Source organism: Mobula birostris, chromosome 21 (assembly GCF_030028105.1).
Source record: "Mobula birostris isolate sMobBir1 chromosome 21, sMobBir1.hap1, whole genome shotgun sequence".
Taxonomy (NCBI): Eukaryota; Metazoa; Chordata; class Chondrichthyes; order Myliobatiformes; family Myliobatidae; genus Mobula; species Mobula birostris.
In genome coordinates, this window is record NC_092390.1 from 56,102,414 (window position 1) to 56,116,342 (window position 13,929).

The 13,929-nt window shown below is 42.5% G+C and overlaps 1 protein-coding gene across 1 annotated transcript in view; it reads left to right on the top strand.

Moving 5' to 3' along the window:
- The first annotated feature begins 4,611 nt into the window (after positions 1-4,611).
- The window catches only part of LOC140185812 (regulator of G-protein signaling 10-like), a 75,454-nt gene continuing 66,136 nt past the window's right edge, over positions 4,612-13,929 (top strand). Inside the window, exon 1 of the mRNA XM_072239528.1 lies at positions 4,612-4,849. Coding sequence (XP_072095629.1) covers positions 4,798-4,849 — 52 coding nt within the window. The 5' untranslated portion in view covers positions 4,612-4,797. The remainder of the gene's footprint in view (positions 4,850-13,929) is intronic.

Genomic DNA, 13,929 nt, shown 5'->3' on the forward strand with positions numbered 1-13,929 from the left:
AGGAAGGTCTCAAAGCTCTCCGCTTCTTTTTGCATTCCAGACCTAATCAGTTCCCCTCTACCACCACTCTGCTCCGTCTAGCGGAATTAGTCCTTACTCTTAATAATTTCTCCTTTGGCTCCTCCCACTTCCTCAAAACTAAAGGTGTAGCTATGGGTATCCATATGGGTCCTAGCTATGCCTGCCTTTTTATTGGCTTTGAGGAACAATCTATGTTCCGAACCTATTCTGGTATCTGTCCCCCACTTTTCCTTTGCTACATCGACGACTACATTGGCGCTGCTTCCTGCATGCATGCTGAGCTCATTGACTTTATTAACTTTGCCCCCAACTTTCACCCTGCCCTCAAGTTTACCTGGTCCATTTCCGACACCTCCCTCCCCTTTCTAGATCTTTCTGTCTCTATCTCTGGAGACAGCTTATCCACTGATAAGCCTACTATAAGCCTACTGACTCTCACAGTTATCTGGACTATTCCTCTTCTCACCCTGTCTCTTGCAAAAATGCCATCCCCTTCTCGCAATTCCACTGTCTCTGCTGCATCTGCTCTCAGGATGAGGCTTTTTATTCCAGGACGAGGGAGATGTCCTCCTTTTTTAAATAAAGGGGCTTCCCTTCCTCCACCATCAACTCTGCTCTCAAACGCATCTCCCCCATTTCACGCACATCTGCTCTCACTCCATCCTCCCGCAACCCCACTAGGAATAGGGTTCCCTGGTCCTCACCTACCACCCCACCAGTCTCCAGGTCCAACATGTTATTCTCCGTAACTTCCGCCACCTCTAATGGGATCCCACCACTAAGCACATCTTTCCCTCCCCCACTCTCTCTGCTTTCTGCAGGGATCGCTCCCTACGCGACTCCCTTGTCCATTCATCCCCCCCATCCCTCCCCACTGATCTCCCTCCTGGCACTTATCCTTGTAAGCGGAACAAGTGCTACACATGCCCTTACACTTCCTCCCTTACCACCATTCAGGGCTCCAGACAGTCCTTCCAGGTGACGCGACACTTCACCTGTGAGTCGGCTGGGATGATATACTGCGTCCGGTGCTCCCGATGTGGCCTTCTGTATATTGGCAAGACCCGATGCAGGCTGGGAGACCGTTTTGCTGAACACCTACGCTCTGTCTGCCAGAGAAAGCAGGATCTCCCAGTGGCCACACATTTTGATTTCACATCCTATTCCCATTCTGACATGTCTATCCACGGCCTCCTCCACTATAAAGATGAAGCCACACTCAGGTTGGAGGAACAACACCTTATATTCCGTCTGGGTAGCCTCCAACCTGATGGCATGAACATCGACTTCTCTAACTTCCGCTAATGCTCCACCTCCCCCCCCCCCCGTACCTCATCTGCTATTTATTTTTATACACACATTCTTTCTCTCGCTCTCCTTTTTCTCCCTCTGTCCCTCTGACTATACCCCTTGCCCATCCTCTGGGCTTTTCTCCCCCCTCCGCCTTTTCCTTCTCCCTGGGCCTCCTGTCCCATGATCCTCTCATATCCCCTTTGCCAATCACCTGTCCAGCTCTTGGCTCCATCCCTCCCCCTCCTGTCTTCTCCTATCATTTTGGATCTCCCCCTCCCCTCCCACTTTCAAATCTCTTACTAACTCTTCCTTCAGTTAGTCCTGACAAAGGAGCTTGGCCTGAAACGTCGACTGTACCTCTTCCTAGAGATGCTGCCTGGCCTGCTGTGTTCACCAGCAACTTTGATGTGTGTTACACTTTTTTTAATCACTTTTAGTCATAACAACAATTAACGCCTTTGGTATTGAATGACCAGCCGTCAGTTATTTGTTTCTTTTTACCATGTGCAGACTATGCGAAAAGGTAATTCTTTAAAAATATAATGTTAAACTGGGGGTCTACTACTTAAATGATTCCACTTTTTAACAATGATCAGGATTGAGATAGGCCAATGTGCTGGCTAATTTAAATTACCCCAAAGGTGCCTCAAAAATTACTATCAGGCATCTATTTGTTCATATTGCTTGAACATTGCTTAGAAATGACTTTTCAGAAGTAATTAAATGGCTGTAAAGCATTCTTAATGGGGATATGAAAACCACCATATAAAAGCAAGTTATTTTTGTTTTCTGAACACACGTTGGGAAGGGTGATATCACCAGAAAAGAGGGATCAGAAACAAGGCTCCTACCGCAATAGTCACTAATATTTTAGCACACAAGTACAAGCAAATGACTGACAAGTTCAGAATGGAATGACCACAGGATTGAACTACAGACATTATAATCTTTGAACTACAAACTTTATAATCTAAGTGTTTTAACTGAAGCAGGTTATAGTAATAGGGCCAAGTGGCTAGTATTGGGATAATACAAAGCACTCGTATAGTGTGCAATAGGTGCAATCAGGCATAGGGATAAAATTAAAAGGTATAAACTTTTATTACTTTTATTTAGAACACTTGGGGTCCTACATTGTAAAGGAAATAGGGGCATGGGAGAAAGTATAAAAACTATTTACAAAGATAGTACCAGAATTCTTGCTTGTCAGGAATGTGTGAACACATCTTGGACTCTTATCCTTTGAAAACAGAAGGCTGAGGTGACTTAATAGAGAGTTTACAACTTTGAAGGAGTTTCATTGATTAGGTTCAGAGTACTTTGGCAGAAATACACCAAACTGTTCTTCAAACTTGCTGCACCATTCAATTAGAACGTGGTTGTCTTCATTTCCACTGTCCTTCCTAGTTCCCATTACCCTTAATTTCCCTAAAGTATAAAGATCTACTTAATTCTAGAACGTACTCTACAACTCAACATTCGAGCTCTTTATCATAAAGAAATCTGAAAATTCACAACTCTCTGAAAAAACGTTTTTCCGTCGATGGTCCCTTATCTTGAAAACATTATCACCAGAAGAAGCAATCGCTTGGTAATTATGCTGTCAAACCATCTCAGGATCATATATCAAAGAAATCATTTCTTATTCCTCTAAGCTCCAGAAATTATAGGTCATACATTTTATTACTCCAAGGCAGATATAATCATCATCATTATGTGTCATGCCGTGTAAAGTAGGCGATCGTGGAGTTATGATTGTTCTTGGAAAATTTATCTACATAAGTGATTTGACATCAGTTTCTTCTGGGCAGCATCTTTACGAGACGGGTGACCCCGGCCATTATCAATACTCATCAGAGACTGTCTGCCTGGCATCTGTGGTCGCATAACCAGGACTTATGATATCCACCACCTGCTCCCGTGGCTTCACAAGACCCTGACTGGGGGGAGCTGCTGCCATGCCTTCCCTGTGGGTGACCTGCAGGCTAGCAGAGTGAAGGAGTGCCTCACACCTTCTTTGGTAAAGACGTATCCCCACCCAAAGGCAGATATAGGAACATAAGAAGTAGGAGCAGGAGTAGGCCATCTGGCCAGTTGAACCTGCTCCACCATTCACTAAGACCATGCCTGATCTGGCTATGGACTCATCTCCAACTACCTACCTTTTCCCCCAAACCCTCAACTCTCTTACTATGCAAAAATCTATCCAACCCTGTCTTAAATATATTTACTGAGGTAGCCTCCACTGCTTCACTGGGCAGAGAAATCCACAGATTCACCACTTTTTGGGAAAAGCAGTTTCTCCTCATCTCCATCCTAAACCTACATCTCCGATTTTTGAGGCTGTGTCCCTTAGTTCTAGTCTCACCTACTAGTGGAAATGACTTTCCTGCCTCTATCTTATCTATCCCTTTTATAATTTTATATGTTTCTATACTTTCTTAAATAAGAACAATATTGTATTCAGTATCACAGTTGTGGTCTTGGTGTTGAGCTGAGAAAAAGAAAGACTAATTTGATAATTTCCCCTCCTTGTACTCTGGTGATAAAGGCTAAGACTCATTTTCAGTCTGTTTCCATGGGTAGGAATATCAAATTTGAGGCCAGCTGTATAGCATAATTACCAAGAAAGCACAAAGGGAGTTCAGAATAAACTTGTTTACTCACCAGTTATGAATACATGAAACGTTTTAGGGCAGGAAGTTGATGAAGTGAACAGTACAGATACATATATGGGGGAAATATATGGGCACATGACAGAAAAGTCAATAGAAGGCAAGCTTTACTTATTTCTCGGGAAGTGGGTTTACTGGCATTCGATTGCCCGTCCAAATTCCCCTTGATGTTAAGTCATGTGGAACCACTTCAATCTATCTGGTAAGGGCAGATGAGGAAGTTTGGCAAAAACATTTGTTCCCTGATTGACTGAGGGCTGAATGGTTCTTTGCTGCAGAATCACAAAGAATGGTACTTAGCAGTTAAATATTCCTAACTACCCATCAGTTAATTTCTAGGACAGTGTCTGATTTCTTTACCACACCCTGCTAGAGTTTAATTCAAGTATGCATTTTAACTTAGGGAAGGCAAGGCAAGTCCCTCCAACCCCAGACCTTCTGGAAGAAACCGGCAGATAGTAGAAGGCTGCGTGCCCAACTAGAGGACAGAGAATGGACATGCTTTCACGCACTGAAGCTAACGACACAGTTTCACATTGCCTTTCTTTGATCTGCCTCTCTCTTCCTGTTCTTTTAGAAGCAGCCGGGTGTCAATGAATTGCGAGGGCTGAACTTGTGATGCGTTGTGAGTTAGTGCAACTACAGGAAGCCCCTGTCACTTGTTAAGGAAGGGAGGAGGAAGATGCACACTTTTGCGCGTCAGTGACTCAGTCGCAGATTTGAGAGAGAGAGGGAAAGAGAAAAAGCCTGAAGGTTTGTCGGAGGGTAGGAGCTTTGCTCTTCCCCAGCAACAGTCCCGGACGGGATCATGTTCATGTCGAAGGCTGTCAGCCGGCTCAGTCGCAAGCGGCCACCTTCAGGTAGGTGCAGCTTCCAGCAATGCACCCGCACCCGCTGCCCCTCGCCTCAGCTCCGCCAACATCCCGGGCTCGGCCTCCACCTCCCGCCCGCCGATCGCCCCGTGCCCCTCCAGGGCCCAGCCCGGACCGGTGTTCCCCCTACTCCCATTCACCACCAACCCCGTTGTGCGCCCTAGAGCGCACGCTGCCCTAACTGGCGCCCGATTGCTCTCGCTCCCCCCTCTTTTTTCATCTCCCGCCCCGTCGCACGCTCAATTTACCCTCTTTTCCCCCGTTGCCTTACCCTCGCTCAGCCTCTCCCTCCAGTTCCCCGTCGCCCCCTTCCCGCGCCCACTCTACTTCGTCGCGCCCTCTTCCCCTCCCTCCTTTACACACTCGCGCCCTCCGGAGTCATCTCCTCCGTCCCCTGCTCTCTTCCCCACTCCCTCCATCCCCCTGCCCTTCCCCCCAATCCCTGTCCCCTGCCCTCTCCCCCACCGTCCTCTGCCCTCTCTCGCGCTCCACCCCCCCCCCCAGTCTTCTCCCCTCTCTGCTTGCGCCCCCACCCATCCCGCCGGTGGTCCCTGGTATCCAGAGGCGCCTAGTGCATTGGGGCAAAAGCCTGGCGCGCCATAGCTCGGCACGAGTGAAAGGGGAAGGTGCAGCCTGTAAAGCAGCTGGCTGCAAACTTCCTCTCAACACTTAATGGGCTCCATAGTTTGCTTACACATTCCGTCTCCTGCTCCGTGACATCCACGGTGCCGGCAAGATTGCTGGCTCCCGATATCGCACAAGATCTTATTTTAAAAGCAAGGGACAGTTTCCAAAGCTCGAAGAATGAGGAATTGAATGCAGAGGGAGAGCTTGCTATCCCTTTTAAACAAATCTCTGTGAGAAGAATTTTTCTTTTGGGACAATACAGATTTGGGAAGTAAAGTATGTCGTGTTAATCGCCAAGAGTTGGGTTACTTCAGACTGTATTTGCTCTGCGTGTGAGATTGCATCTAAACTTGTCTCACCTTGTGAACTGACAACACTTAGAGAACAGCCATTTTAAGCTGACTTGATTGGTTGACTCACGCAAAGCAGTGGTGATGAAAGTATTTCCTTCAAAAAAGCTTGTGCTGTGTTGAGAACCAAATTGCAGCTGTCCACGTTGTAGCTGCAGAGTGAAATAGGCAATCAGACTGAGACACGACAGACCTGCTGATGTTGGAGCTGTCTTTTCCTCTAACTAGCTTCATGATCACTAACCACAAGCCTTTAATGATTATACTATTTAATAATGGAGATCAATTAATTAGCACATTGCTTCATCCCAAATTGCTTAAGCACTTTCATATCAGTATTTTAACTTCTAAGTTTATTTATTTATTGGAATATAGTGAGGCCCTTCCAACTGTGCCACCCAGCAATACCCCAATTTAATCCTAACCTAATCATGGGACAATTTACAATAACCAATTAACATACCAACCGGTACATATTTGGACTGTGAGAGGAAACCAGAGCACCTGGAGGAAACCCACGCGTTAATGGGGAGAAAGTACAAACTCCTTACAAGCAGCAGCAGCAAGAATTGAGCCCAGGTTGTAGGGTACTGGAAAGCATTGTGCTAACTACTATGCTATTATGCTGCCTACAATTCTTTATTCTTGTAAATGTTGAATGTTGTTTTTGTTGCATGTTGTGCCAGCACACCACAACAAATTCCTAATTTCTTCAAAGTAAATGTATTGTCAAAGTACATTTATCTCACCAAATGCAACCCTGAGATTCATTTTCTGCGGGTTGTTGTTGTTCCCCTCCGTGCCTTGTGGCGCATCGGGTAGCAACCTTGCTGTTTCTTTAGCAGTTGTCTGCTTTTTATGAGGCCGAGTTGTTAGCTCAATGCTCAACCCAGCATGGATGGAAAGCCAGATTCAAACCCAGGAATCTTTGTGTGGACACCCTCAATAAATCTATAGAATAATAACCATAACAGAATCAATGAAAGACCTTCCAACTGCGGTGCCCAACCAGAGTGCGGAAGACAATAAACTGTGCAAATACCAAAAGAAGAAATAACAATAAATAAATAAACGACAAATATTGAGAACATGAGATGAAGAATCCGTAGGTTGTGGGAACATTTCAATGATGGGGCAAGAGAAGTTGAATGAAGTTATCCCCTTTGGTTCAAGAGCCTGATGGTTGAGGGGTAATAACTGTTCCTGAACCTAGTGGTGTGGATCCAGAGGCTCCTGTATCTCCTTCCTGATGGCAGCGGCGAGAAGAGAACATGACCTGGATGGTGGGGGTACCTGGTGATGGATGCTGCTTTCCTGCAACAGTGTTTCATGTAGATGTGCTCAGTGTTTGGGAAAGCGTTTCCTGTGATGGACTGGGCAAATATATGAGAATAAAGTTGATCCTTGATTTGATTGCATAAACGCTTTCCCATTACTCAAGTATGCAAAGGAGAAGACACCACGTGTTTCTAAATTTTTTTTTGCAGGTTATTGCGAAAGCTCAAAACAATCTGCTGGAGGAATTAAGTGGTTTAGGCAGCATCTGTGGAGGGAAATGGACTGTTAACATTTCATGATGAGACACTTCATCTGAATTGCAAATTTTCACAGCATTTTGACTGCAAATGGACAACAGTCTGTTACCCTCCACAGATGTTGCCTGACTCAGTAAGTTTCTTCAGCGGATTGTTTTCTGTTCCAGGTTCCAGCATATCCAGTCTTTTATGTCTCCATAGTGTAAAGGCAGGGGTTTCCAATCTCTTTTATCCCTTGGACCATTTGCCATTAAGCAAGTGGTTCATGAACCCCAGATTGGGAACCTCTGGTATAAGAAACCATATTCCTCTATGCTTAATTATGTTGTAGGCTTTAAATGTCATATATTTTAAGGAGATATATAGTGTTTTAATTCAGTTGTCACCATCTGTATAGAGATTATGTATATCTTTAAAATATTGCTCAGTGTTTAAACTGATAAATTACCAAGTCCACCCTTGCATCTTGTACAATGATAATATAATTAACAGGTGATAAGCAAAGCTATTTATTCCATCATCCCTGCAAATACTTTGTCCCGTTGACTGCGGTAATCACTGTGAAAAATAGTTGGTAGTTCAGAGGTTAACAGTGCTATCTGTTAAAGAGAACATGCTGGTTTTTCCCATTCCATTCAACAAAACATGCAATTGAGATGAAGATCAAATCTCATCATCTGTGTTGGTGCACAAGCTGAAAAAATACTGAGCTTATTTTAGAAAATGTTTCAAATATTAAACTACATATTTAACTAGGGTGATATTTAATTATGGTAGTAAGTCATCATATGTTCCAGAAAGATGAAATGAAGTTCCCTCTTCTGAAGTAATTTGTTTTTAATTAGCAAAGCACAAATATAGAAATTCCAAAGCCTTTTGTTTCTAATGCATTAAAGTTAAGGCCTTACTTAACTTTCAGGATGTACTCCATAAATTGTAGCTGAATTGCTGACAAGTCAGATACAACTGCAGTAGAGTAATGAGGCCCCTCTGTTTGGTCAGGGTTGACCATAGATGTAGTAATGTGAACAAAGTCACCTGAAAGAAACAGTTGGTAGATATAAAGTATTGATGCTTTGCTGCGTGCTTGAGTGCTTAGTGGGGGGGGGCACTGATGCATTCTTGCTGGTGGGAGGGGCATCATTGCCTTTCTGCTGCTTGTGTATGGGAGGGGGGAGCAGTGGTGTCTTTGGGGTTCTAACATTTAACTGTCATTCATTCTTTGGGGCATTCTGTTTTCGTGGACGTTTGCGAAGAAAAAGAATTTCTGGATGTATATTGTATACGTTTCTCCGACATTAAATGTACCTATTGAAACGTGTTAAAAGTAGTCTTTTATTTGACAAAATGAGACACTGTCTGGAGGAAGAGGCCAGTTCAACCCATGACATTTCATATGTTGAAGATCAAAGGACGATTTCATATTTACAATGTATCTACAATGCTTCCTTTGAATTGCATATAATCTTCACATCTCCTTCTTCGCACCCACACTCCAGACACCCAAAATTAATGTTAATCAGCATTGTCAGGTTTTTCAATTACCTGCTGTCCACAGCTCTAGCAGCCTATTGTCCAGGGCTGCATTTTCAATTTAATCTACAGTCCATATTCAGTTCTAAAGATTGGTTGCTGAAGAGCGTTGCAAAGTTAATATTTTGCTCTATAACCTAACTCCAGAATATTCCCTAACGCATGGATGTTGCGTTCCAGCTATCTACATGATACGCAAGGCAGGCAGTATAATATAGAGAACAAGCTGCTGCCTATGTAGAATTATACTTTTTAAAAAATATAATTGTATTAGGTTATTTAGGTCAATAAAAAGAGAAGCCAGATAGTCTGGTAATGGCCCAGAGACCCTTGAAGAAGGAATGGTGTTGACTTTCTATTGGCCTTCTGAATGACACTTATCAAATCTTTCTTTTTTTTTTGGCGTGTGCCTGCGTGCATGCAAGTCTGTGCGTGCGCATCTGTGTGTGCATGCGTCCGGTATGATGTCTTTTTCATGGCTTTTTACAAGGCGCGGAACGAGAGTGAGAGAGGCTGTGTGGCGCGCCACTCCTCACACATTTTCGCGGTATTTTCCCTTTATTTTACGAGGTCAAGTTGCGATCTCGACGCTCAACCTGGCACGGATGGAAAGCGTACTCGGGAGCGGACCCGACTGGTTTCGAACCCGGGAACCTCCACTCCCGGGTCCAGCGCCGATGTCATTGCGCCACCAGCCGGCCCTCGCTTATCAAATCTTCTGGAGTTTTTGTTTTGAGAATGTTATTAATAGAATAAAAAAAGAACTCATGGATATGTTGTGCTTGTATTTTCAGAAGACCCCGTCATAAGAGATTAGTGTGCAAAATTAAAGCACATTGGATTGGGGGGTGATATACTGGCATTGTTTGTAAATTATTTGACAGGAAACAGACAGAAGCAATAATGGGTCTGTTTATTGAGTGGCAACCAGTAAACCAGTACTTAGACCCTAGATATTTACAACATTTATGAATAATTTGCTGGAGTCTGTAGATGAGAGGGGTATGAGCTGTAAGGAGGATTTGAAGAATCTCCGATGTGATTCAGAGAAGATGGATGAGCAATCAAATGCATGGCAGATGTAAATGATGACTGCTGAATGTGAAATTATTGACTTTATTAAGAGAAAGATAGATCATCATCTGAAAAGTCTAGATGAGGAAAATCTAGTAAGCTAGTGCAGTGAGCAGTAGGGAGCGTACGACTTCTTGCTCACTTTCTAATGCCTTCATTTTAAGAAGATTTAAGTATAGGATCAGGAAATCCTTGCTGCAGCTGTGTAAATCCTTGATGAGACCCCCATGCAGAGTCTGTGTGTAAAATGAGGGCAATACTTCCAATGACTAGAGAGCCCTTAAATGGAGATCACAGTTTCAGAATATGGGATATCTCATTTAGAACCAAGATCACAAGAAATTTCTTAACTCAGATGGCAGTAAATGAAGATCATGTCATTAATTATATTCATGAAGGAGGCAGACATACAGAACTGTGCAAAAGTCTTAGTCACTTATATTTAACTAGGGTGCCTAACACTTTTGCACAGTACTGTAGTAATTTTATGTAGTATTATAGCAAAAAACAAATTTCATGTGAGTGATGATTAACCTGATTCTGATACGGGTCTCTTTTGTGGACTGAGAGTGAGAAGGGGGCAGGGAGAGGGGAATCATGGTTGGGAAAAAGGGAAGGGAGAGGGAAGAGAGTGGGAAGCACTGGTGAGACATTCTGTAATGATCAATAAACCAGTTGTTTGAAATCATATGACCTTACCTGGTGTCTTGGGGCTGGGTGTGTCTGCACCTGTGCCACCCCCCCCCCCACCCCTGACAGTACTTCAGTGCCACCTGTTCCACAGCATCCCGTGGTGCTCCACCCTCGCTGTTCCCAACGTCCTTTGCTCCCACTAGATTCTCTGCTCCACATTGACAAATAACGTCTTGGACATCCTCACTAGATATGTATATATGTGCCTAAGACTTTTGCAGAGTATTGCATTTCTTTGATAATTGGATCTAGAGGTATGGGGGAAGTTAGAAACAGAGTACTGAAGTACATAGGAACCATATGTTGAATGGTGGAGCAGACTGAAAGGATCAAATGGACAAGCCCTTCTTAAAGTTCTGTTTCTATGATTGCCACTTCACTGGATTACATGATCCAGCCCATTTGTAATAAAGGCTTGGCATTGCAGGACTACAATTGAGCAGGGCTCTTATCAAAGATTATTTAACTAATGGATAACTACTGATAACTCATAGAAACAGAACTTTAAGAAGGGCTTGTCCATTTGTTGTTTTGATGTGACTAAAGATCAAACAATCAATTAGAGCCAGATTCAGTAGCACCTCATCATTGCACCTAACTGCTAATATATTTAGAAATGAAGGCTAAATATAGATGGAAGATGCTCACTTTCTAATTGTGTTAGTCCAAATGTTTAACTTGCCTAATACCGTATTTTTAATTTTTAAGGAAACGAATACTTTTATGAGAAAAGAAAAACTACAAGACTTGGATCTTATGAGTCTAATTATTCCTAAGCACTAATAATTCAGGAGAGCAAAATAAAAGGTGATGGGATACAGTATGTAATTCTCTCCAATGAGCCCTTGTTCCATTTCATGTTTATCGTCAATGGGATTTACAATTAGATGTCTAATTGTTTTTACAGTTTAATTTTATATTTGAATTCTTAACACAGTGTTGTTTTGCATGATTTTTATGTTAATTCAGGTGTCCAAGTGTATTTGAGTTGTTTTAAACTATAGTTTGCCAGTATAGTTTTTGCACATTTTAACATAATTTTCCATAATTATGGTCTAATGGTCTTATAATTAATGCTCAGTGTGCTTAATGAACGGACTAGTGTAACAGAACATGAAACTCAAAGGAGCAAGTGTAGAATCTGAATCCCTGAATACACTTAATAAATAATGATCTGCTTACCTTGAATGTATTAAAGTCTCAGGTACAATCATTACACGGTGTCAAATTAAAATTCGTGGTATCTTAAACTAATTAGACACAATACCCAAAGTTATCAGCACACTGAACATTCTTATCTAGTTAATCAGTTGAATTTAAATTTCCCAGCTATCAGAGTGGGGTTTCAGTCTCGGGCCCCTCATTTAAAGTTGCAGACCACTGGCACCTCTTTGACTATAAGACATAGAGCAGAATTAGGCCATTCAGCCTATTGAGCCTGCTCTGCCATAGAATCATGGTCGATCCATTTCCCTCTCAATCCGTTCTTCTGCCTTCTTCCCATAACCTTTCACGCCCTGACTAATCCAGTAATTTGTTTGCTCGGACGGAGGGGATGGTTTGGGGTTTGATGTTCCTGTTGTTGTTTGCACGATTTGTTTTTAGCGCATGGGGGGGGTTTGATGTTTTTCTCTGAATGTTTTCCATACTGTTTCTTTGTTTCGTGGCTGTCTGGAGAAGACAAGTCTTAGAGATGTATACTGCATAGGTACTTAGATACTAAATATACCTTGAATCTTTACTTAACCACTCTGCACTGAGTATCCTATCGATTATATGAACATTAGATGCCTTCGTGCGCCATATGGAGTGAAAAAGATGAAAACCTGTTTATTTCAATTTTTTCATTAAACTTCACTTCACTTTAGAAATTTTGCTACATATAATGCACATAAGAAAATGTACCATGGAAAACTTAATGAAGAAAATAGTTTTATTGTCTGCTTGCCATCTTCTTTTGCTTGTATGTCTTTACATTTTGGGGCTAGAATGTTCCTTGGTGCTGTAGGCGATAACAAAACGTGTTAGCTGAAGAGAATTAGGAATACCAGTTTGGTTGGGTTCTGCCCTGGAATGGGAATCTAAACAGAAACAAAACAATTCTACACAAAATTAAATTATTACTAATATAATCTTGTGATTACTTGGAATAATTACACAATAATGTTTTAATATTTATATACCACCACATTTCTTTCATTGAATTTAATTTATTACACTTCTACTCTCAGATTGCTCCTTGCCCCTTCACATTTTACACTTTGTGTTACAAAACTTTAACTTGGCATAATTACGAGACATAATTTCAGTAATGAAAGGGAGTCAGTAAATTGACTATGGTTCATTAGTTCACAGGAAGTTTTGAAATTGTGCTAGGGTGGCAACAGTAAAAAACTGTAGACGAATGCTTAGTAACAGTTATGTAGTACTGTAACTATAAGTGTATACAATGGATTCCAGTTAATTGGGACACATGGGGACACATTTTGGCCCAATTAAGTGGTTGCCCCAATTAGTTGAAGTTTCATGGAAATAGTTAAAAAGTATGAGAAAAAGACAAACTACCCTTTAACTGAGTAACAATTTATGTAATTAAATGAAATACAGAACAGACTGGGACAGTACCAATACCTCTACAGTACTATAAAACTGTGTAACACACAAAAAATGCTGGAAGAACTTGGAAGGCCAGACAGCATCTATGGAAAAAAGCACAGCTGATGAATGCATTCTCCAAATCTTCATTTTCATTGTAACATTCCATCATGATTAACTTGTTGAAGTAGTAAAATCTTTACTCCCGGCTGTTTCAGGCACCTCCAAGCCTGAAAGCTTGAAACCACAGTGAGCAAAGCAATTCTGAGTTGTCTTACTGCTTATTTCTCGCCAACTATCAGTGACAAAAATCACTGCTTCTGAACTCCAGGACACGCAACTGATACTACTTAAAAACTGAATGCTGTAAGCACGATGTAGTAAGTGCACGTGACTAATGCTAGTTAGAAACTGCTTGGCAACAGTCTCTTGTCCCAATAAGCGAATGGAAAGGAAAGGTACGTCACATCCGGAGTTTCTCCGGTTAGCGGACGATTTCCCTCCACGCCTCTCTGATGTAGTGGGGAACCGCGAACGAGGCAAGTTACAGCAGTGGTTTGCCACTGCTGGGTGAGTTTCCAAAGAGATCACCAGCTCGTAACCCAGCACGGATGGAAGGTGTGCAGGGGAGCCGGCTGGATTCGAACTCGGGACCTTTTGT